The sequence below is a fragment of the Lepisosteus platostomus genome, chromosome 15 (genome assembly GCF_059453375.1).
Source record: "Lepisosteus platostomus isolate fLepPlt1 chromosome 15, fLepPlt1.hap1, whole genome shotgun sequence".
Classification (NCBI taxonomy): Eukaryota; Metazoa; Chordata; class Actinopteri; order Semionotiformes; family Lepisosteidae; genus Lepisosteus; species Lepisosteus platostomus.
Genome location: NC_142625.1, coordinates 24,053,857 through 24,078,568, shown reverse-complemented (window position 1 = coordinate 24,078,568; position 24,712 = coordinate 24,053,857). Strand labels below are relative to the sequence as shown.

The 24,712-nt window shown below is 42.0% G+C and overlaps 1 protein-coding gene across 4 annotated transcripts; it reads left to right on the top strand.

Annotated features, from left to right (window-relative positions):
* The first annotated feature begins 317 nt into the window (after positions 1 to 317).
* On the top strand, positions 318 to 24,712 carry rbbp8nl (RBBP8 N-terminal like). 4 transcript variants are annotated; one of them, XM_088607650.1, is made up of 16 exons: positions 318 to 519; positions 1,798 to 1,880; positions 7,691 to 7,815; positions 8,176 to 8,218; positions 9,146 to 9,241; positions 9,677 to 9,807; positions 10,567 to 10,642; positions 11,184 to 11,353; positions 11,865 to 11,917; positions 12,336 to 12,433; positions 12,685 to 13,402; positions 14,007 to 14,112; positions 14,638 to 14,696; positions 15,621 to 15,738; positions 20,571 to 20,667; positions 23,129 to 24,712. In XM_088607650.1, exons 3-15 carry the CDS (start codon positions 7,749 to 7,751, stop codon positions 20,654 to 20,656), a joined length of 1,821 nt encoding a protein of 606 aa, XP_088463776.1. In that variant the 5' UTR covers positions 318 to 519; positions 1,798 to 1,880; positions 7,691 to 7,748; the 3' UTR covers positions 20,657 to 20,667; positions 23,129 to 24,712. The 4 variants fall into 4 exon arrangements, with proteins under 4 accessions (XP_088463776.1, XP_088463775.1, XP_088463778.1 ...); XM_088607649.1 differs by lacking the exon at positions 1,798 to 1,880 and having other exon boundaries at positions 319 to 519; XM_088607652.1 differs by lacking the exon at positions 1,798 to 1,880 and having other exon boundaries at positions 322 to 519; positions 9,677 to 9,789.

Sequence of the window (24,712 nt, the reverse complement as noted above, 5' to 3'; positions counted from 1 at the left end):
CTTTGTCCGCAGTGCATGTTATTTTATGACTTGTGTGAATATGCTAACTAACTTTCTAAGCACCCAAAATGTTTCTGGATTGAGAAACGTGACACGTTCAAAGTCCTCGTGCAGACCGAATTTACGTTTGAAACTCCCGTAACCAAACAACTTCCCAGGGCCCCGATTCAGACCTTGAAAACTGTTTGAATAGTTTTTTTGCTCTTTTTCCAAGGGTGGAAGTGAAATGAGCTATTTGGATTTGCTGGTGTCACGAATCCTGTTTTGCCAGTTTTTTAAGATTACTGCAGAACTGGTAAAGTTACTTTGAACAGGCTCTGCCTCAGTTCCAGTTGTGTGCCGCACTGAGGCCAAACTGCTCTGACAGGTTCTCAGAGACACACGGAGCTGCTTGGGTGTGTGACTGTGAGTCTGTGGATCTTTTAAGGTTCTCCGGGCCTTTCTTTTCGTCTTCTTTAAAAATGAATGGAGGAGTGGACCAGAATTTTGGAAAAAACTAACCAAGGGGAGAACTGTCAGGTAAGTGAGCCATATTTATTTTCTTCCCCTCTCCTGGAGTAGACCAGTCCAGTCTGACAGCAAGTAGAAAGCTCACATGGACCTAAACTCTGAACTGTGTTGCTGTTAGGAAAACAGTGGGGTTTAGACATTTGGACACAGACCTCCACAAGGAAAGATCAAACCATTCTGATAGATGCCCCAAACTCTAATTTAGTAACAGATGGTATCCTTCACAGTGATAAAGGGCTAATAAGACCAAAAAACTGAAACTTTGAAGACTTGCACTGTCCTGTAGTGAGAGAGGATAATCTTTAAATTTTTTTTTTTACAAAAATGACATCTCCGATTGTTTGACTCTAGAGCCCTGGAAAGTTAGAAAAGTGTGTTTTTGTTAGTAGCTGCGTGAAGTAATGGTTTGGGCACAGGATTCATGACTGGATGGTTATGGCTCTGACCCTGGGTGGGGTAATACAGTTTTGCCCTTAAGCAAGCTACTTCTCTCAGATTGTTTCAGTTAATTATTCACCCATACAAATATAATGCACTTATCTAAATAAGAATATTTTTAGTGACAGATGTTTTGAGATTGGATGGGTTTTCATATTTACATTGTTCTTAAGACTTTAGACTGAACTAACTCAGCATCTGACACAGTTATGAATCTTGAATTAGAAACCCCAGGCATTTCAAGCAGAAACCATCTTTCTTGACAAAAAAGACAAAAACGTCAAAGAAAATGGCTGATTCACTGAAGAATCATGGCATCAATAATTCTATATTTAAGAAAGCCAGAAAGAAACAATGGGTTTTGACTGTGATCTTGTGAACACTTGCACTCTAGAAACCATATGCTGTTTTAGGGTTTAATAATGGGTAAATGATGTGTGGCGTTTAACTTTTGAGGGCCGTTCAAGAAGGTCTAGCCAGGCTTAAAAAGAGATTAACAGATAGGTGGACGCTTTCTATGGGAAAGGCAACTCTGAATGCCATTGTGGTAAAACTGATACAATGTATAGACATGTCATGACAGTACTCACAGAATTCAGTCCTGGAATTTTGTCAAGACTCACTGCTGCATCAGGTGCATCATGGTTCATTGGAAATTCGAGATATAAAATCAATAAAACAATTGATGAACAAGTTATCAGTAAAAACTTAGTGGGGTGTATCCTTTAAGAACGAAGCCCATGTCCATTTCAGCACGTACAGGACTGAAGCCCCCTTTTCAATAAAAACAAAATAGCACATTGCTTATAGAGAGGCTATGTTTAATAATAATCCCTTGCTTTTACATAGCGCCCTTCGTCCCAGTGGATCCCAAAGTGCTTTTCACAAGGGGAGGACTGAGGTCACTGAAGTGCAACCCCACCCCAACCCAGGTGACACACAGCCATCATTCATAAAAACATCATTTTTGTTTTTATGAACACTCCCATAGGGTCTTTAATGTCTAAGTAATGACGCGCACCCCCTACGGCACCTCCTTCACCAGTCACCCCACTTGGGGTTTAGACTGGAAATTCTGCACCTGGTCCAGACCACTAACAGCATGATACATGATTGTCCTTGGTGGGTTCTCATCTCATTTTGCTGATGTTACAGGTTTGAGGTTTGGAAACCTTCAAAAAGAGAAGAAAATGTTCTGTCACATATTCAGACATAATATTTTACCCATATTACAACACTTAATATATGATAATATGTTATGCAAATGTGTTTGGAAAATGTTTCTTGGGCTTGTTTCCTACACAATATTTTCAGAACACAGCAAAGGTCCAAGCTGACAATGCAGCAGTGTTGTTAACATTCTATTTTATGTGTGGCAACATTGCAAAAAATGTTTGTATGACACGCTTTATAATGTTGCCATGATGCTATCTGCTTAGCTGGAAAGCTGGTTGTCTTTATATGAGGCATGATGCAATAGTGCCTATAGCAGTAGCACTGCCTTCTCAAAAAAAAAGACATAAATTTGACCCTGCAGGATGAAAAGAACTGCCTGGCTTTTATGGGAGGTGGAAGGTGGTTATTTTCTTCTGATGTTAAAATGTCATAATGAGGATGTAATTTCCTTGGTTCCAAACAAGGAGTCTATAGGTAGTGAAGCTTAGGATTATGTCGGTTATTAGTTTAGCAAGATTTGAAATGCCCAAGATTTAGGGAATAAAATAATATTTTGCTCACTAAGAGCTAGGTCTCACGGATTCCCCACCTATCCTCCTACTCCAGCGCCACTGGCTTTCAGGCTCCACAAAACATTATTTGTTCCCATGGTATCCTGAATTGTGGCAGTGCAGTGCATATAAGAGGAGGAGAACCTGCGCCACAATGTTCTGTCCTACGTTGCTGCAGACCATTCTGCAATGAAAGGTGCATTTCAATTACTTGTCCTCAGGTTTCGGTGCTGCAGCAGATCCCATCATACAGCCACAGTCCCTTTCTCATACAGCTTTTATTCACAGTGTAGTGCGTCACTACTATGTAGTGTGGCGAGCCACATTCCACGCATATTGTTTAAAGGAGTTTAAAATTAGCTGGGGAAAGAGGAAACTGTCTTAATATTTTAAAAAACATATTCATCCATAAACATTTCAATAAGCAATAAACCTGGTTAGTTCCAGGAATCTGCTAAAGAATGTTTTAAAAGCAACAACAGTGTAATAAAGGCTGATGAAACTGTCCCGAGAAAATAATCAATATGTAATAAATAAATACTTGCTCATTAATGGCCAAATTGCTTGCTAGTCTGAAATTAAAGAATCTTACTCACATTAGAATGATTCACATGGTCAGCTCTTGTCACAATGTAGAGAGACACATCAATATCATGTATCAGTCGGTTATTTACTAAAAATGAAACATGTTTGGTTTCAGGTATGTTTGAAGGTGTGGCCCTGTAACAATAAAACAGAATCGTAGAACAATAAGTGGAAAAGGTCTCCTTCAGGCTAGGATGCAGCAACAGCATAAGAGTAAACTAACTGGTAAGAATTATTACACAAAGCATGCACCTAATTCAAAGTAAAATAAGCTTTGTGCTATAAACAAAGTGCAAGTTAAACATAAACAATATTAGCACTCAATTTACTATCTTAGCTGTTTAATATTGCAAGAGCTTGGTGTTACATGGGCCGTAATTCCATTTGTCTTACTGAAGAAATAAATATTAAACATTTCCTCAAATGTAGCCCAAAGAGAATTTCCGATTGTATGTGTGCTGCTGAGGTATGGAATGCAGGCACAGCTGGATTAGTGAGGACTGTGTCTAGTTCAGATAGGAAAATACTAATTGAATATATCAGTCATCACAGACCAGGCTGACCCCAGAGAGCTTTTCCACAGGGATTTTACAGTGAGCACGTCTCAGGATCCAGCTGAGCAGGAGACAGTCCACATCAGTACTTTTAAAAAAATACCAACATGCATTTGAAGGCTGAGGAAGTTGCACATTTCCAGAATTCCTTTTATATATTCAATTTATCCCTTCATGTGAAGAATTTCTCATTTTAACCTACTGTATTCATAGAGAAGGGTGTTGTAATGTATGAGAACCAATAGCCTTCCTGCTACAGGTCCAGAGCTCGAGCCACGTTTCTACATGTCTGGACACCGCCTTTGTGTTGGGTAATGCATAGTGTACAACTGAATGGTGTGCCAGTTAGGCAGGAACACAGTTTCACACCTCCTGTTAATGTTACTTAGGAACACAGTTTCACACCTCCTGTTAATGTTACTTTCTTGTTGAGCTTTTCTATGACTGATGCTGAGTGAAGGGTTACACTCAGGCTTCTAATAATGTGTACAGGTGTACTCATTATTAGAATGATAATGTACTCATTATTAGAATGATAGAATGATAAGGGCGGAGCGGTGGCTCTGTGGCCCAGGATCTGCGCCTGTGACTGGAAGGTTGCCGGTTCAAATCCCGCGGCCGGCAGAGGAATCCTACTCCGTTGGGCCCCTGAGCAAGGCCCTTAACCCCAACTGCTCCAGGGGCGCCGTACAATGGCTGACCCTGCGCTCTGACCCCAAGCTTCTCTCCCTGTCTCTGTGTCTGTGTCTCTATGGAGAAAAGCTGGGGTCTGCGAAAAGACGCATTCCTAATGCAAGAAATTGTATAGGGCTAATAAAGAAACATTATTATTATCAAGTGGGTCAGATGGATCAAATTCACACATCCTGTTGTGTTGTGAGGATTTGCATAAATTGTAGCTAAAGGGAGATGACTTCACTGGCAATCTCTATATTGAATTTACACGTCTTTTGAAAGAATAAATTCTCATTCGCTATGAGCTGCTTTTTTATTACCTAATTGAAACAGCATGCATGCAGATAAGAATTGCAAGTCATTTTTTTCTTAATAGCACTATGGGTAAGTAGGATCCTAATCTACTGACACTGTTAGAGGACATGCAGAAAGGGTACACTAATTGGTTTTATCCCTTAAAGAGAGGGATGTTCTGCAGTCATTACAATACTCTTGACAAATGATCAAATTTCTCTTCAATGATGTGTAGTTTAACCTGAGAGCCTGTGCAGAAAGATGACAAGTTGAAGAAACTGTGGCATGCACACCGGGTAAGATTAGGCACTGAATGCCCAGTCACTGCAATGAGGATTCAAATGCTAGTCTCTCGTTACAAGGCTTCAGCTACCAATTTGTAGGAGGGGTTTAACGCCTATAGCTCAGCACTCGGCAGACTACTAATCTAGTAAGAACATGCAGTTTCTTGTTTGGAGCGTTTGATACAGACATTTAACATATCCTAACTTGTTAAAAGCGGCTGACGTTTAAATACAAATCAAGAGGCTCACACCCTCAGAAAGTCTGCTTTATCACATTTGGAAATTTAAAAATGTTAGTGATGTTACAGTGCCCTATGCATCATACACATGGAGTCAGAGGCAAAGACATGCATACTATAGGCAGAAAACATGCTTTTGTATTGGCTGTAGCACCACTATTTTCTGAACAATGCCTGTTTCTTTAGGGGAAACACAGAACACAACTCTCCCCACTTGTAAACTTGTTAACAGTGTCAGGTATCTTATATGACTCAGAAAGTATGATGACAGGAGAAGGAAAGAAACCTCTTTTTGGGATTTCTCAACCAAACTTTTTTTTTCTGATGTTCATCCCAATTTTAACCTTAATAACCTATATTTTATACAGCACTTTTCAGAGTGCATGATCATTGTATGTAATGCTTCCCCTTTTCTTTTCATCCCATCTTTGCTAACAAAGCACTAAGCTTTGAACCAGTTTGGCTAAGGCTCATTTCCTCTAACCAGTGCAAATATAGTGAGGAAGGCAGACTTTCCTCCAGTGTAAGTGTGTATCACGCAAGTAGCCACCCACCGTTTTACATACAAAGAGCTCCAAAAGGATTTATTGAAGAGTTGGTAACAGCTCTAGGTGAACACAGCGTGAGTGCGGCACTGTCATCTGGACAGCTAACTCAGGAACAGCCAGTCCAAGCAGCTTCCTGTCTACATCTTTGACACCCCTTGAGTGAAGGTTTTCACTAAAAGAATAAGCATTGCAGAAATTCATTAAAAACTCAGAAGGACACCATTTAAGGCATAGTATGCTCCAGCCACGCCTGTTGGTAAACCAACACTTTTATACTGTGGTAGGGACACAGTTCAAAGACCTGAAGCACCAAAATAAGGGTAAAGCATGGAGGACTGTGACAAACCGACTGGGAAACCTCTGCAAAGGACATTTCTGCAGTTTAAACATTGCTGTGAAAAACTGCAGAAACCACTGAATAAAAAAACTGCCTTTATTGCTTTGCTTTGTGGTTTCCATCGCCTTCACCACTGTATATAAAAGCTCAAACCGAAGCTGTAGCATGACAGTTCAGCAATTAGGATGTCGCCCATTAAGGTTACCTAGTGATTGACCAAGTCTGTTTTAATTTTTTTTAAATTTTGATGTCTGCATGTAAATTTAATACTAATGAAATGATCCTAAATGTATATTTAAAGCTGTGTATCATCTCTCTGCAGAAAGAAAGACATTTTCTGGGCTGACTCACTTTGGTATACATGATAAAACAACTTACTATTAATGTATAAGAAATACTGTTAACTTGCAAATAATATTGCCGTAAGTGTTTTTTGTTCAAAAACTACAGCAACATGTTTCAGGCAGCTTCCCCTACATAGATAGATCACATACATTCTTCAGAGACACCTCCATATCTCCTCTTTCTACATGTGCTTCTTCAACAGTGCCAGCTGAAAAGAGTCTGGGGATTTTAGTTTTAGATTTTAGATTTACAGTTTGCTTCAAAGTTGATTTTCTTTTTAAATGATCACCTTTCTTTTTACACCTTTAGAAATCAACCATTTGTGTCATGCAGCCTGACTTTCTTCTTGTACTTGAAAAAGGTCCATTTTCCACTTCCGAAAGTAGCTGTGAAAATAAAAACCACTCCTTTCTGCTCCAAAAAAAGTCAGCCTTAGGCACTTTCCCAGAAACTAGAAAGGCTGGTTCAGTTAATTCCAGCCTGATATGGGTTCAGCTTTCTTTGGAGCGGTTATACACTTGCAGGTACAAGTTTTGGACGACAAAACTGCTCTTTAAAAAGACAGGGATGTGCATTCATATTCTAGGGCTAATGAAGAAGGCAGGAGTGGAAACCCATATTAGAATTATTTTCTGGGTGGACAGAGGCTTGGCAATATAAGTGCAAGCTCTAGTTTTATTGCAGGACTTTCCAGGGCTTGAAAACTTAATTCCCTGAATAAATGTAGTAAGAAACAAGTAGTGTTGCACAATTGGCAGAGCAAAATGTCTTCAGGGGCAGTACAGGACTTAGTCAGTCTTGGCAAAACAGCAACTGTTGTGACTTCCCAGGTGCCTGTGGGCTTGCAGTGATGTCAGGGAGAGACATCATCAGGCACTGACTCTCCTATAAGGAGCTGAGGGGCTCATATCAAGCTCAAATGATGAAACCTCTGTGGGTGTGCAGGTTCAAGGAGCGGCTGGCAGGATGAGGAATCATTTGTGTGAGCTGAGATGGAAAGAACATGTTAAAGCAGAAATCAAACCAGTTGTGCAAAAGAAAAGCAAAGTTTTACTAGAAACAACAATAATCTACTGTTTCTCGTAGAGCGAAGCTTCCTTGGATTGTAAACCTTTTCGAATATTGTAAATCGTTTTATTTTTTGTGCGATTTAGGAACCAGCAGGCATCTGCAGAATAAACACTGCTGAGACCCTATAAGTGGTTTTTAGACATGGCAGCAGAGAACTTCGATGATGTGCTGAACAAGCTTCGAGACTTACATGACAAAGAGATAAGAGGTACCCCCTTTGACTCTTTCCTGGTTTCATATCTTTTATAAAGGACCATAGCAATGAAAATATTTTACACATAAAAATCTCCAAGCTTTATTAGAACACTTATGCTAGTGGCTGGCTCGGGTAGTTTGAGACATGGAATTTATAATGTTAAGGACCAGTGTTTGATGTACTTCTGGTACCAATGAGGAGATAGGCATCCCATTTTGCCATTGTCAGTTTCTCAAGAGTGACTCTGGTGACTATCTGCCTTGTATTACTTCTGGGTTTGATGTGATGCTGTTCATGAACCACCTTCTTCTAACTGGTATCTGAAGTGCCATCACTGCATGTCTATACTAACTGTTTTTTATCGTTCACTAGCCTGGCAAGAAAAAGTGACAGAGCTCAATAAGGAAAAATGCTGGTAAGTCCTGAGACCTCTGTGTAATGAAATGAGTTATTCCATATTGTGTGCAAGGATAATGTAAGAGCTGCCTCAATTTACCCTTCATTAAGGTGAGGTGTGCTGGAGGAGTCAGTATACCACACCTTCACCTTAATGCACTCTCTTAAGGGAGCAGCCAAGTTCTTTCAGTTCAGTGTAGGGAGGTACAGCTCCACAGTACCTTGACACTGCATCTAAATACCTCAGCTATGGTTCCAAATCAGCTGGCACAGCTGCATTAGTCCTCCAAGGCAAGAGGGCAGTGTGCAGGGCATGCATCTTCTGAATGGGTAAAATCCATTTCAGTAAAAGAGGCATGGGGTTTTAGAATCAGGTTTGCATAGAGAGGATGGCTGGTACATGGGTTGGACTATTTAAGTCATTTTTTTCTAGACGTTTTTCAAATCAAATACAATCTTGCCTTTAAACAGTTTGTGATTATAGTAACAGTAGAATTTTTCTGTAGTCCTAGAATCTTCACAAAAGCGACAACCTCCCTACAAAATGAAAGTGGTGAACTTTATGTATTTCGGAAGGGCAACACATTCACATTATGGAAACTACCATGTGGTGCATGCCTGGTTGTGCCTTTTTCTTCATCTTTTTGCTTGAGCCCTTGCCCTAATGTTGGCTTAGTTCATTCTGTTAGGTTACACCATATGGTTTCACCTACAGTAATGAATAAAGGGAATTAGGCCTGTTCATCCCATTTGCACAGATCTGGGTTACAAAAACTGTGCCTGTCAAGATACTGGCTTGGGAGCTAAAAGTTATACTATTTATTACAATTCTGAGGAAATTCTTTGCTTCCTTACTTGAAAATACTTTGATTATCAGATGCTGTTTCAGTAGTCATAAACATATCAATAATTTAATAATCTAATAATCTATTTATTGGGTAAGCAGTGATGCACAAAGAATGGATGAATTGTTCACCAAGAACCAGCAGTTACGAGAGCAGCAGAAGATACTCAATGAAAACGTGAAGCTCTTGGAAAATAGGTGAGTCTTCTTATTTCAGTTCTCAATTATTCACACGGTCATAGTTTAAATTGCATTTTTAAGTTCTGTCTTTACCTTTGCCCAAGTTGGTGTTTTGGTATGAATCCTCCACTCTCTTGCAAAATATATCTTGTTAGATGACAAAAGTGTATGGGTATATACTGTGTTCTTGTCAATGAAGGGGACTGGGCTGAGAGAATGTCCTAAGCATATTCTTAACATAAAAGTGCCAAAAATAATTGTTTAAGGTCTATTTTCACCTCTGTCTGGAATTTCATTTGGGTGGAGTGTGATTATAAATAAATGTAGAATGAGAATTGATAGAAGTCCTCACAAAGACACCCATGCAAATGGGTGTGTTTGCCTGCACTTGTGCATTCCACTTCTTTGCTAAAAATGTTCGAGACTGACTCATCTGCCTTGCAACTCTTCCAGGTTACGAGCAGGTCTGTGCGACAGATGTACAGTCACTCAGGATGTTGCCAAAAAGAAGCAGCATGAATATGAAACATCTCAAATGCAGAGTCTGCAGCACATCTCCATTTTAGGTACAGTTGTCATTTCAGGTAGATTCCTGTTCTTTCATGTAGTCCCTAAAGTAACAAGCTGGTAAGGTGGCAGTTTGATGCATTTCAAAGCCATGATTACACATTAGTCTTACAGTATTATTTACAGCACCTAAACTAAACGAACAGAACGTTCTGCTCAGGGATCAGCCAGTAAAGGCACCTGTTCTGAGCACAGGTTGAGCTCTATGATCCAGATGTTGTGAGTTCAAGCTGTGGTCAGTAGCCTACTGTAGCATCTCGAGGCCCAGTTAGATCAGAGCTGGAAGTAGCTGGCCAGGGCTCTCATGGATATGGAAAAGATTGGACAAAGCTGTGACCCCTGTAGTTTCCTGTTCTTGTGCAGGCTTGCCATCAGTGAAGGATGTGTGACTCCACCAGTTGGTACAGGACCACTGAACCTTTAGATTAGTGTGAAACTCCAGATAAATAATTGGCAACTACATATAAAAATAATAACAAGAAAATTATTCCTTTTTCTCTCTCTGTAAGGTAGTTTGTAGTCAAAGAATCCCAGCTTGAAGTATTGGCAAGGCAATAGAATTGCTCTACTAAAAGTGCACTGTTAAAACTTACAAAACACGATAATACAACCATTGCAATCCAACAGCCAGGGGAATGAGATGAACCGTGCTTGGTGACAAACATTCCTTTCCTGGCGCTGTGCCCCGTGCCTGAGTGAAAGGTGTTGCTGTGAGAGAGAAACCCTGTGAAAAGTTGCCTGGCTCACTTTCCAGCACCTGTTGTCCTTGTCCACAGTGAATGAGATGACCATGCTGAAGAAGGAAAACAAGAGGCTCCTGGAAGAGGTCAAGAACCTGCAAAGTATGCTGAAGTAAGTCCCCCCCCTCCCCAACTAAGTGTGCTAGAAAAGGTCTTGCCCCTCCCCCAACAAAGTGTGCTGCAGTAAGTCCCTGCTGGATTTTTACATGACTGTGTCACAGTCACACAGATGGCACACATGCACTTATACATCAGGTGACCCACTTCATCTACCCGCCCGAATAATGTGCAGCAGCAACTCTGCACCAGCAGCCTGACTATTTCAGGTAGAGAAGTGAGAAAAAAAACTGCTTCACCAGCTGAAACAAGATGGAACTTCAGGGAGACCACATCGTCCAAGCCCTGAGTGAAATAAGTCCAGGATAGGTTAAAGGAATTCTTACAGTCCGTGCTACAGGATCTTTGATGGCCAGGTTGCCTGGACCTGAATCTGTATTGTCTGTATGTCTCACAGTGCGCCCAGTCACCATACTGGGACACAGATTGGGAAATTCTGGTCCAGGGGTCCAACCAGGAACACCTGCAGGCCCGGGGCTGCCTGTTAGGTTGTCTGATTTTTTTAGGTCTAGTCGTTATTATCTGTGTCTCAACAGCGAACAGAACGGCAAATGTTCCACCGCGTCCACCCCAGACGCCAACCTGTCACCAGAATCTGCGGCCGTGCTGCCTCCGCTCACCTCTGTGAAGCAGACAACAGAGGGCGCTCTTCCGGGACAGCCCATCTCCAGGAACCCCGAGCAAAGTCGACAATCGGCTGGTGACGGTATGTGTGATCTTTCCATTTTTTTCCGGGCAGGATACCCTAAGGCTTTCGAAAAACAGAAATCTAGATGATCCTTGAGCACTTCCTTCAAGGAACATCCCTTAAAGTGTCTTTAAGGGATGTTCCTTGAAGGAAGTGCTCAAGGATCACCTAGATTGTGTGCTTACACATGAGTTAGCAACGGCATGATTCATTTTTTTAACCACATTAAAACAAGGAAGGAACAAATATTTATCAGGAACTGTTCCGGTATATGACAGAGCTTAATACACAACATGTCAGATCTAAGAAATGATCCCTCTTTTAAATATTTAGAATTATCCACAGGTTTGTAAATTACATAATATTATCACATAACAAGTATTACAAAACAATAAAAGAACATACATTGCTAGCACTGATACAATATTGTTTGTACAGATAATTTAAACAAATCTACAAAGCCCTCTGTTAACATACTCTTTGGACTACGGTTTTCTAAAATCCGTCCATTTTTGTTTCAATTTTGTAGATGGTGCCCATCCTCTCAGAAAGCTGCTTAACTGGAATGGACAAGACACTCATGTAAGTATTTCATGGTTTTCATAGTATTGTTTGTCTTGTTCAGATGTTGTAAAAATGCATCACACATTAGCTGTTATTCTAAGCAGAAAATCAGGTTCATATAAATTCTTCAGAAAAAGATTAGTTATTAAGAATTAGATGGCTGTACTTTCTTTTGTATCCTTTATACAACACTAAATTAAATAAATTCCTTGAAACATATATCTCTGATGGTGTAATCTTTTTTTTCTATTAGATGCATTCAGTTCCAATGTTCAGTTCAGTTAAATGCATTCAGTAGGAACACAAGTGAGGTTTCAGACAAGAAAAGGCCTGTGGGCTCCTTTAGGAACAGTAGGCAAAGCTGCACACAACTCCGTCCTTAACAACCATCTCAGCCTGACTGTCCCTGTTTGTCCTGTCACTGCACCACGCCCAGAGGATGTCCAATACACTGCACAGCACCATAGCTGTGGTGTCTCCGGGTTCGAGAGAGGAGAGGAGTAGTTCCCAGGGCAGTCCAGGGATCGAGAAGAGGTGAGAGAATTGGGAGGGTGCCTTGGCTGTCCATCCGCTGTGTTGATATCGTACAGTGCTCCTGAAAGAGCTACTTTAGCTGGTGGATCTAGACAGGAGGATTCTTGTGCATCTAGATTTCTGTATATAGATAGGATGTGTGTTATTATTTGGTAGGCTGTGACGAAGCAAGGATTTTCAGCGCTTTGAGTCCAATCGAGAATGCTCTGAATGCGACTAAGGAGACGGCATGTGTTTATCGCCCCCTGCAGGGCGAAGAGAGTGGAAGTGCGGGGGAAGTCGCGCTCGCCCCCGGCGGCGACCAGGAGGGCCGCTCCGGGCGCGAAGCCGCTCCACCAGGTTCACGCGCCCGTGCCGTTCCGGCCACACGTCGTGGACAAGGGCCAGCACCTGGCTTACAGCTGGCCCGCGGGGGGCCCGCCGGACTGGTTCCGCGCTCGGGAGGCGCTGGACAGCGGCGTACCGGTGATCGACCTCTTCGGCAACCTGGTGTACATGAAGGACAACCACCTGGACCCCAGCCCCCGGAGCCTGCTGGGGAAGAAGCCCGAGCCGGAGTTCTGCTGGTACGACGGGAAGGCGGCTCTGTACCGGGCCTCGGCCAGCTCTCTGAACAAACTCCCGCCGGCGGAGAGCAGCCCGAGGGAGGGGGGGAAAGCCAGGGCCAGCCTCGATCAGAAACTGGGAAAGCTGGTCAGCCCTTGCCAAAAAACCCTGGACAAGCCTCTGGACCTGTCGGAGCGCGGGAAGTTCCGGCAGCTCAGCAAGACGGCCGAGGAGCCGCCGGAGGAGGTCGACTCCCAGGCGGAGAGCGACGGCCCCTCTGGCGGGAGCCCGAAGGACGCACAGCCCTCTGCGGCAGATCCTCCGCTGCCCACCCACGGCTCCTCCAGCTCAGATCAAGCTCAGTCCCCTGTGGCAGACCACTGCCCCCCACAGGAAGAGCAGGGAAAAACAGCTGAGCAATCAGTGAGTAACCCTGTGAACTCTTAATATAATAATACTGAATCTCACACTTCTATAGCGCTGTTCTGGACACTCCACTCGAAGTGCTTTACAGGTAATGGGGATCCCCTCCACTACCAATGTGCAGAACCACCTGGGTGATGCGACGGCAGCCACAGTGCACACAGTACGCTCCCAACACACCAGCTCTCAGTGGGGAGGAGAACACAGTAATTAAGCCAGGTCATAGATGGGGATTATTAGGAGGCTATGATTGGTAAAGACCAGGGGGGGCATTTGGCCAGGATACGGGGGGAACACCCCTACTCTTTTTGAGAAATGCACAGAGAGGCAGGGCTTTGAATTTATGTCTCATCCAAAGCACGGCGCCCTTTTACAGTATAGTGTCCCTGTCCCTATACTGGGGCATTAGGACCCACACATACTGCAGGGTGAGCTCCTCATTCATGCTCTCTTCTCTTTTCTTCTTCATTTTACGAGTGCAACCACATTACAAAGTGAAGATGTCAAACAGCCCTGGATTCCTTAGGTTTGATCGACACATGATCATGGCAGTGATGGTGTACCTTGTTTTAATTCAGAAATTGATCTGGTAATTTGCTTCCAGGATGAAGCTGAAGAAAAAGAAAAAGAAAAGGAGGAGACAAGTCCCATAATATCCATTAAATTTTCACCAAATGAACAGAAAAGCTTAGGACTTTCACTTTGTCCAGGTACACAATTCTGCATATTGTGCAAATGTTAATGTATCTTTTGCAGTGTTTAAAGCCATAACATGTTGGCCTTCCAAAGATCTTTTTTTAATACGATATTTCTTGCACGCATTCTGTAATCTGTATTTTAAGTTTGCTGTATCTTTGAAACTGGCAGTTCTTTTTTTATTTCAGTTTTTCATATTTGTGGTATTTTGGCACAAATTGCATTTAATTTTTTTTTGTTCTGGCACAGAATACATTTCATTTTATTATTTTTTTACTTCCGTAAGCATTACCTTATGCCTTTGATATTTAGTAAAATTTGTCTTTCATGGTTTCATAATGTTTCAAGTTCTTATAATACAGTTATTAATCCAGGGTCTAAGCAATATGCTACACATCTTGAGAGCTGTCAGTCCACTTGTTCAGTTTTTATTTGATCTCACAGAACATTAAGGTTGCGGCAAGATCAGCTCTATATGCCAATAAGAAAAAACTCCAGTTTACTGATACCTGGTGGTAGTCATGAATCTGTCTTTGCAGTGGTTGTCCTGGAGGCCCTGAAAACAGAATCAGAGGACCACGATTCTTCAGACAGTGAGGTTAGCATCGCAGTAATCTCACTCCAGCCTCGATCACTTAATCATTCCGCAGGCCCGGAGAGATTGTGCGAATGTTAAACATATTCAGAATGACAGTCATGTTTTGAATTTTACATGAGAGCGGCTTGAATTACTGTGGGAAAATCGTAATTACAAGTAACGTCGACTCTGATGACAAGATATCTTTTTTTATAGAGCTGCGTAGGATTTTCAAGCCAGGGTACGTCAGTGGCCAGTGTGTGTAGCCGCTAGTGTGAAGTTGAGATCAGTCTGCCAAGGCTCTCTTGGTTTTCCAGCTTGCAGCCTTGCGGTCTTGTCAGAGAGATGTGCCACTCCCACAGCCAGCTGGCACTCGCTTTGCTGTAGTGCTCTGTGGATCTGCCACCATGGGAAATGACATACAGTATGGCTCTAGAAGTGGGCGTGGCAGATGTATGCATCCACACGTCTCATTCTCTCCAGACCAGGACAGCAGTAAACCTCAGAGAGCAGAGAGTCTTAAAACATTTTTTTTTAAGTATCCATTTTATGTGTGCATATGTGCTGGGGGTGTAACACAACATAGCTTGTAAGCGACCTTTATGACTCATCTTGAGTTAGTTTTGAAATGCTGAAGGGTGGTTGAGAACACGTCTGCTTGAAACAATGTCAGCTTCTCCTAGAATTCTAGTAACTGGAGTATTTTCTAGGAATGGGTCTTTGTAAAGATTTCACAGAACTCCCCTGCACTGTAAGCTGGGCTTGTGAGTCTGCAAACACAACCCTCAAATAATGTTACAAATCATGAACTCAATCACCACTGCCCTTTGCATTCATTCTAATTTCTCAGTGATTGACATAAAAAAGCACGTGGTACCTGCAGCTTCTGCAGATGGAAATGCTGTTCTAAGTGCCTTATCAGCTATATGTGTTGCGTTCATGTAGATGACGATCACGTACGATTCTGAAAGCAACCAGGAAATGCTCTCTGAAGACACTAGCTCTCCAAAGAGAAAAGAGAACATGAGGAAGAGGAAAAGAGGCCCAGCTGAGCTTAAGGAAGGTAAGGGACACACTTTTGCCAATTATCTCCTAGCAAAGGTAGTGGAGTCAGATCTGCGAGAGATGGACCTGCTATGAGGAGTGAAGCATTGGCATCTGGTTTTGGGTCACCAACAGCCACTGTTGGGGGCTCCCATTCATTGTGCACTTCATTCTGATCGTTGTATTCCACATTTCCACATCTTTCCCCTTCTCTTTTAAACTGTGGAATCAGTGATTGTTAATCACAATTCATCAGCCATTGTATATCAAGATTAATCGGTGATCAAGATTAATCATTTTCCTTCCATGCTCTTGAGAATCAGTGCTAGTTAATCGGGATTAATCGGTAATTATTGATCACGATTAATTGTTTATTTTTTATGCTCTCGAGAATTGGTGATTGTTAGTCAGCGTAAATCAGTGATTATTAATCAGGATTAACTGGTTGTTGCTTAACTCCACAAATCCCCTCGGATCACATCAGAGCCACCGCTTCTCAGACTGTAAATCCAGCAGTACACAGAGGGGAGATTTAGCACTGGGGGGAGGTCAGTGCTGCTCTCACTGACACCACTGCATGCTCACAACTGGCCCACCAGACCCAGGGACCAAGTCAAGCCTTTCCTGACCCAGTGCCACTCGGGCAGTCATGTGTGTCACCTACAGGAGTCCTGGGAACAGTCAGCTGGCAGCATAGCTCTGGGCTGTGTCTGGTTTAGAGGCTCAACAAGCAGCCTGAAGAGTGCCTCAACTGGTTAAGCCACTCAGGAGCCCTTTTCCCATTTTTTAATCTGTTTAAACAGTACGAGGGAAACTCTTTTCCCCCGATGGCACAGATTCACTCCACTCCGCAAACGTTAAAGAGGAGCCACGCCTCCCGCCAGCACAAACAGGCAGAAGGGTTGTCCGCCATCACGCGGACTCGCACACGCCTGTCGCCTCGCTTGATTAATGAGAACGCCGAAATATGAGGAAAGATTGCAGGCTCCGCGAAAACAATTTCTGGGGCTCTGTCAAACACCTGGGCTATTTGCTCTCGCTAAGTGGTGTACACACTGCCCAAGTGTTTGCCCAAGGTGATATAACTGCATCATGAGAACTATTGATAAGGCAAGTTAGCTGATCCGAAGAAGACTGAATGCAAGAAGGGGGCAATAACTTGTTCTGTGGTTTGCAAGGGTCGGCTCTGTGCCAGTGAAAGCATTTTCAGACTTATGTTTGCACAAATATGCCTCCACTCCGAGTTCCTGCATGGGTTATCATAATTAGTCTTGATTGACAACTCCCGCCCCGTTCTATACAGCAGATCCCTAGATACGGGGATGTGTTTCATACAGACCTTGTTTAATTTTAAGAGTCTTTCTGTAGACGCGGCTGTTTGTGCAGTCCAAATTGCTGAAGAGGGATTTCCTATAGGTTACCAAATACTGGAAATCGACCCCGATAAGAAGGCTGTTGGAAGTACTTAGTCCACATTTTCTCATGCAGAGATAATATTTGTTCTGTTAAAGGTAAGCTGCTGAAGGACACAGTCTTTTTTTATTCCTTCCAAGGACAATCACATGGTGAATTAACCCTTGTGCTGCCATATCTACAGGTGTCCTAAATAACTCCCAGACAAGCCCTCCACACAGCAGCAGACTTTGCTCTAGTTCAAAATATTGTCATGGAAACCTCGGTGCTTTCCACACCCACAGGTGACTGGAGCTTGTCCTGTTGTGCACAGACCAGTGTCCTTATGTCTGTATAAGCACATGTGCACGGGACCAGAATTTTAAAAATCCCTCCACAGAATAACTTAAATAGCTGGACCACTATGAGAACCATGCCCTTCTTGAACAGGGCGTGACATGTATCCTGCTAGGCCCTGAATTCTTTATTCTTATTTAAATTGTTCTTGCAGCATAGCCTTTGGCTGAGGTGGTGATCAGAGCAATGGTTTGTGGGCTTGAACTACACGTTCCACTGCTTCCACCAGTATTTAGTTTTGAGGTCTGTAGGTTATTCTGTCCCAGGAAGGTTATGTGTCTTAAATTGACATATACATGTTGATATGTCCCTCCTTCCTTCCCTGTTCTGTTTTAATACACAGACGCTTACATGTTCAATAAAACAGGCAGCATGCAAACATACACTCACAATAGCACATTAATAAAAGACACTCTGAACTGTATAAATAATTCAGCATCTATTTACAAAAATAGTAGTTAAAAAATGTAATTTATGCGATACAATTGTTATAGTGGTCTGAATGGATCTAATCCCAGATCCTACGTCAAGTTATAATGAACACTGAACACAGTTATGCTGATGAAACAGTGGAATAGATTAATATTCTTCATTCTGTGGAATTAATGTCTGAGATTTGGTTTCAAGCACAAATCAAATCTGTTTAGGTCGGTCTGAGCCCCCAGAGAAAGCCTCATTTGACATACAGGGGTTTCCAATATTTGGCTAATGTTTACAGGATCGTTCACTTATCCTGACCAGTTTAAAATTTTTTAAAGAAATTCAGCACTTGATGAAGTAAAGTGACCTGCTGTAGAAAACCTGCTGGCCCTCAGTGAATCTGGTCTGTGTATGTATATGTATTGTATTTTTGATATGATATAATTCAAAGATTCCAACAGTGTTTGATTCCTGTAAAAATGTATGCATGATAATTGTTTTCTTAAGTAGAGTATACTTCACTTTTCATAAGCTCTAGGAGTCTTGCGTTCTCAGAAAACCTGGGAGAAATTCCTCTGTATGGCAGCAAATGCAGGAACAGGTTCTCTGTTACTTTGTTATTGTGGTTTCCAAAGCAAGAATGAAGAAGCTCATCTGGCTCTCTGAGTGACAGAGGCCCAGACACACTTGAGGTGAATTCAGTCAGTTGTGCTGCTAGTCACGGCCGTATCTAAGAGCAGCATTTCATCTTAACAGGAAAGGGAAATACTGTATCAGTTAACAGCAGTCACATTATCAGACACTGAGTTCATGATCAAAAAGCTTCACACTAATGGCTATCTAATTGTTTGTTAACCATAACAGCTAATAATGTGGTATCAATTGACTTATGGGGGCCCTCTACATGCTTGACATCTTTCAACACTGACAGTCATTTTAGTGCTGCCTGTATTGTCTCTCTCTTGCTATCAATTCCTCATTTTCAGGGTATGTGCACTGCAGCTGTTTAAATATTCATCAGGCTCTTTTGGTGTAGGCTGACTGTGAAAGGCGAAACTAGGCGGAACTGGTTTTTTCTTTTTATTTCCAATTACCAAACCAAATGTATTCACAGGGGGCGACTTTATACTTCACTGACGGCACAAATTCTCAGTGCTGTTTTGCACATGATTGGTGTGTCGGCTCATAATCCTTCCGGTGATTTGCTTTTTTATTACTATTTTTAAAATAATTCAGCATTTGATCTCACCCGATTTGGCATGCCAATTGTGTGGATCTTAAGGTGCCACAATCCATGCAACTGCACACATTGAGATTGAGGGAGAATGAGGAAATGTGGGCGGGCTCCTCCGACCCACCCACCTGCGAGACAGTCATGATTTAACACGTCACAAGCAATGCAGTCCTGCACTGCCGATTACAGGAGAGGCATGTCCCTCTTCTGGCAGTACTCCATGCCTACAAGTGCCAGGGGTCTCTGTGTTTGCTGAGAGACAAGAGAACGCTGGTCAGTTAATCCAACCCTATCCTCTGTGGTGCACAGTGTGCTCCACTGCTTGGGAATTTCTGTCTCGAACCCGTGATCACAGAGCTCAAACTGTGCAAGAAAACCCTGACCATCTATCAGGTGTCTCGCATCCTCAAGCACCAACAGCTTTTTTCTTCAGCTTTTAGCTCCTCCCCTAACCCTTGTCTCCTCCACCGACAATATTCAGCTCCTCCCCAACAAAGCTCAGTTCCTTCTCCAATACACAGCTCCTACTCCTACCTACAGCTCCACCCCCACCACACAGCTCCTCCCCCAATACTCAGCTTCTCTCCCACTGCTCAGCTCCTCCATCTGGATACATAGCCCCTCCTCCAACCTACAGGTCCTCTCCCTCCACACAGCTCCTCCCCCAACACTCAGCTTCTCTTCCATTGCTCAGCTCCTCCATCTGGATACATAGCCCCTCCTCCAACCCACAGCTCCTCCCCCACCACACAGCTCCTTCCCCAATACTCAGCCTCTCTCCCATTGCTCAGCTCCTCCCTCTGGATACATAGCCCCTCCCCCACCACACAGCTCCTTCCCCAATACTCAGCTACTCCTCCAACACAGAGCTCCTCCCCCATCTCACAGATCCTCCTCCAACAGCAGTGAATTCCACTATACCAAAAGACTGGTGTCCTTCCATGGGAGAATTCAGTTACAGGGGTCCCATGAGGTGCCGAGACTATAACAGTCTGTTTCTATGAAAACTCAACATACACACACAAACAGAATTTGCAGAATTTATGGACAAAATTAACTGTGCATGAACACTGTCACCAGTGTCACATAGGATGAGTGAGTTGTTATAACATATCCAATTGCAGTTTTTATAAAGTATTTTTGGCAAGACCTTAAATTTATGGACAAGCCAACTAACGAATGTGTGTTGCGGTTTATTTGTTATACAAGCAAAGGATTGCAAGGCATTAATTCATAATAACACTCTTGTATCCTCAGGGAAAGGCAACTCTTCTGTTCCATGCCATTACAGGATTTTAAACAGTTCAATAAACTAATTGCTGAACTAATCCTTAATTGATTAATTTACCCAGGTGCTGAGGATCACTATTATAAGGATTAGCTGGAGCAAAGACTGCTCTACACATTGAACATTATTTTGACTGCATGTTGTGATTTTGAATCTACAGTTTCGCACAGCAGGTTTCCAAGAAAGGTGAAAATGAATGCCTCCCTGACGCAGAGCAGATCTCCCAGTGATAATGAACAAGGCTAAACACCGGAGAGGTGAGTGAGAGAGAGCACGGCTGCGCACTCAGATAAGAGAGCTCACTTCTGTTCCACAGCCAGTAGAGGGCGCATTGACTACATCCCAGAAACCGACAGTAAATGCTGCACCACACATGAACGCTGTGGTTTGGCTTTTCTCGTTCAGCTTCAATGACAATATGAATGAGATTTCTTTCTCTTAAGAAAAAACGAAAGAAGAAGTGGGTGTTCAACTGCTTTAGTAATTGAGCAAGGTCCTGCACCTCATTTTCAGTGGCAGCAGTCTATCCATTTCTCCAGGGTCATAGTGCCCTGGAGCCCAGCAGGAAAGCACAGGACACAAGGTTGGACTGCAGCCCACGAGTGGACTCACAGACAGATACAGTTCAGAGACCCCAGTTAATCCAGCTGGCATGTCTCTGGGAGCTGGGAAGACACTGGAGCTCTGGGCAAAAATGACAAGACCATGCAATATCATTTTTATGGATTGTTTTGCTTGTGGGCCCTTTTTAGGGTATGGAAACAGCTGATTCCAATGTTCAGAAGAAAAGAAGTAAATAAATAAAAGAAAGCCACCCAATGACTTTCTATTTAGCATAGGACAGCACAGGACAGTTATCAATGATTTAAACTTACCACAACTTAAAAATTCCATAGTGCGTTTTGTAGCCTATAAAGAGCTTATTTGGAGAAGGTTTGACCCTCTTGTCGTCAAAAATAAGCAATAAGCAAGCATTCTTGTTATATTTGCTATGTTTATCCGTTTAGTCCTGAATATTATTTCAAACCACAGAGATCTTAACATGCCTAGTTTTTTATTTCTAATCACAACCATGCAGTATATGTATCGGGAACAGACTAAGGATGTCTGTAAACCTTTTTACTGACCACAATGTTGAGGGACTGAGAAAAGTCTTGCAAGATGAGTAAAAACGTCTTTAGGTAAATTAAAATTCCCGAACTTTTCGGATTTGAAATTTTTATATAAATGCGGGTTCAGTATGCCGAAAATAGAAAATCATATTCTCCAGTCGAGTTGTCTAGGTGTGCATGTAACATTCAGTATTTGACAAATCATTCTCATTGTCTCTCCGGTATTGCAATGTCAGGCAGGCTAAGAATAGCGCTGAAATATAAACCCTTTTATTGCCATTGGCTGTACCCATTGTTAAGGCCTTCTGTGCTCTGAGCTGGTAATTCTAGTTTTACCTGTTCCAATGTGCTGCACCTACAGTTATAAAATAATGTGCATTTAAGCTTTAATAAGGGCAAGTGTACTATTATGGCAACAAATACAGCCAAGCACTGTTTTCTGTACAAATACAGGTGCTATGTATCTAATGTAACATAACTGATTATGTTTTGTTTTGCAAATAGTGTTTCCCTTGAATTCCAAACCAACCGAAGAATTTCTGATTTTGAAGAATCGAACATGCGTTACCTGGTATAATTTTAGACCCAGGGGGAGCACACTGTTATGTTCTCTTGTTTGCATGTTTCTTTGTAACTTTGTAACTCTGTTGTATTTTGTGCCATGAAATGTAATTTAATTGATAGATATAGGGTAGTTCAGCTATTCCACAGTATCACCGCAGTACCAGGATTTCTGATAAGCTTTCAGCCCCTGAGTGAACATGAGCTGGACTGCAAACTCTACACCTGCACACAGTTCTTTTGCAAATATAAGTCTGCCCTCTAGTGGATCGGAGTCTGGGCCTTTGCCTTTGTTTCAGGTCTAGTTCCCTTTCTTTTTACAGTAGGTAACAACGATGAAGACAACAAAATGATTTATGAGATAGGAAGCATTATGGAAAACTTACTTCTAGCACATCCAGCACTGTAGTTCCTGATACATTACCCATCAGCACTCATCTGCAGGTTGCAAGAGACTCAGCTGCAAGAGCATTCTGCCATACAGCAGCTGGATGTGACACCTTTCCAGTGTGACATTCAACTATTTAGAAATGTCTTTTTAGGGAACACACTGATTGTATCACAAATCATGGACGCAGGCACAAAACACACATTTTCATGGTGCAAACCAAGCCTTCTGGGTGGTTTCTGATGAGAAATCTGAGCACAGATTGAATAGTTTTAAATTTACTTCCAATTGCCTTCAACAGGAGTGACCTTGAAAGAGGCAGAAACTTAATTTATATAAAATATGATCTTATATGAATATAAGATCTATTAAATATATCAATGACTAATTCATAATAATCACATTGTTATAAGATAATATGAGTATATGATATCATAATACATATCTAATAATTAATATGATAATCATATATGTATATTTACATAGAAAAAATGAAATTTAAGCATGAAACTTAGACAGCTGCCTGTCATATTTGGCTCACGAGAGAATCTCAGCACGTCTCGTATATGCAACTGCGTGTGGGGGTGTGTATTGTGTTTGCAACTACATAGCTACCTGCATTGCTCTAAGACAACCTTCAATTGTTTTGTTTTGCAGCCGCAGTCCCAAAAAGTAAACATCTTCTGTGCTTCAGTTTTGAAACAACACAATATTTTGAAGATTACCCTGGGATTTATTTTCTTTAATAAGTCATGATGCCAGAGATCTCATCTGGGACATTTCCTTCTCCGTCTTCTTTGAACTCTGTATCAGGAGTTGCTAAGGTTCGAACAGTGAAGGTGCATGCAGTTCAGAGTTTGAGACGGAATTAACAATTGAATGCTGGATATAGTACTATTTTGCTGTTATATTCTAGTTACTTAAGTTGTACGATACTACTGTATATTTGAAAACTTTGCAAGAAGCACTTTAGGACTTTCTCCATTCAAGAAATGTGCTACTATTTGCATCTGCATGACAATCATCTCGCCAGAATAATGTGCTCTGAAGCAGCAAGAGACAACAGGAGCTGTAAAGATCGTTGCTTTCAGCAGAGCATCCTTGGATGTAGTGCCAGGGTGAAGTTTGGATGTAAACTGTACAATAATTGGTTCACATCTTTTTGGATTTGTAACACAAAGGCATTGAGCTATCATTACTTTCCTCTGGCTCTGCTGAAAAAGGTTACATCCTTGCTTCGCACAGACTAGGGAATAGCTAAAGACGCCAGACTGAGCCCAGCTTGAAACTGAAGTCAGAAGTGAAAACATTTGGTATTTTCCAGTTTCTTTCATTTTTGCTGAAATCAGATTGGTGCAGGGAGATGGGGAATCACCCCAGAACCAGACCTGTGTCCATCACACTGTAAAATCTACATTTTATTTGTCATCAGAAGGCAGGCTGGGTATTTTAAAAACTTAATTTATGTTTTGTTCAAATGTAGGTGTGTTGAATATGTTTGTAATGTCATGACCGTCTGCAAGTCCAATGATAAGCATGTCCTGTTGATGCATTCATGGAGCCTTGGTACCTCGCAATTAGTCTATATTTGCTTAACTCCAAATACTTTACACTGTACAGTTCAGGCACTCTGAATCATGCACCCTAACATGCTTATGGATGTGGTGTTGACATCTAGGTATTAAACTTACATGTTCGAGTAGGGAACTGCATCACTGTGCATTCACTGCAGGGACATTAAGGAACACATTAAGGTTAATTCCACATTGAACACAGAAGAAGCACACGTCACCTTCTCACCTTCTCACCTGATAAAAGCTCTACAGTCAAAATTGGCATTTCTTCTTCCTGTTTTTCAGCAGGAAATTAACCTTTTTGTGTTCCTCAAAACTTACAGAATAACCACAAAGGACCTTTGAGGGCTTGAATAACATTGTAGTGTTAGGATATCTGCCTTTTCAAGTGTTATCAAGTAGTACAGTATGGCCTAAAAGTACGACGAGTACAAATTCATTTTAAAACCGAGTGGTCCAGACAGCTACAACCAGACTTCCTAAAATCACTGACAGAAAGGGATCAGACTCCATGATACAGGTAATGTCTCTTCTTCTGGCACTAAAAGTTGATTTGCTTTGCTACATGGGCACAAGCATTCTTGTGTGTCCAGAAATAATGTCTGTGTTTTTTCTTAATGTGTGCACACTGCAGTATATTAATATATGTTTTTTTTTTCTACCCTAA

What these genes read in the sequence shown, in the direction of transcription:
- rbbp8nl (XM_088607650.1), top strand. Translation starts at nt 7,749, where the DNA reads ATGGCAGCAGAGAACTTCGATGATGTGCTGAACAAGCTTCGAGACTTA. An exon ending in AGGACTTTCACTTTGTCCAG is followed by an intron (nt 14,113 to 14,637) that starts GTACACAATTCT and finishes CTGTCTTTGCAG; the next exon opens with TGGTTGTCCTGGAGGCCCTG. An exon ending in CCCAGCTGAGCTTAAGGAAG is followed by an intron (nt 15,739 to 20,570) that starts GTAAGGGACACA and finishes TTGAATCTACAG; the next exon opens with TTTCGCACAGCAGGTTTCCA.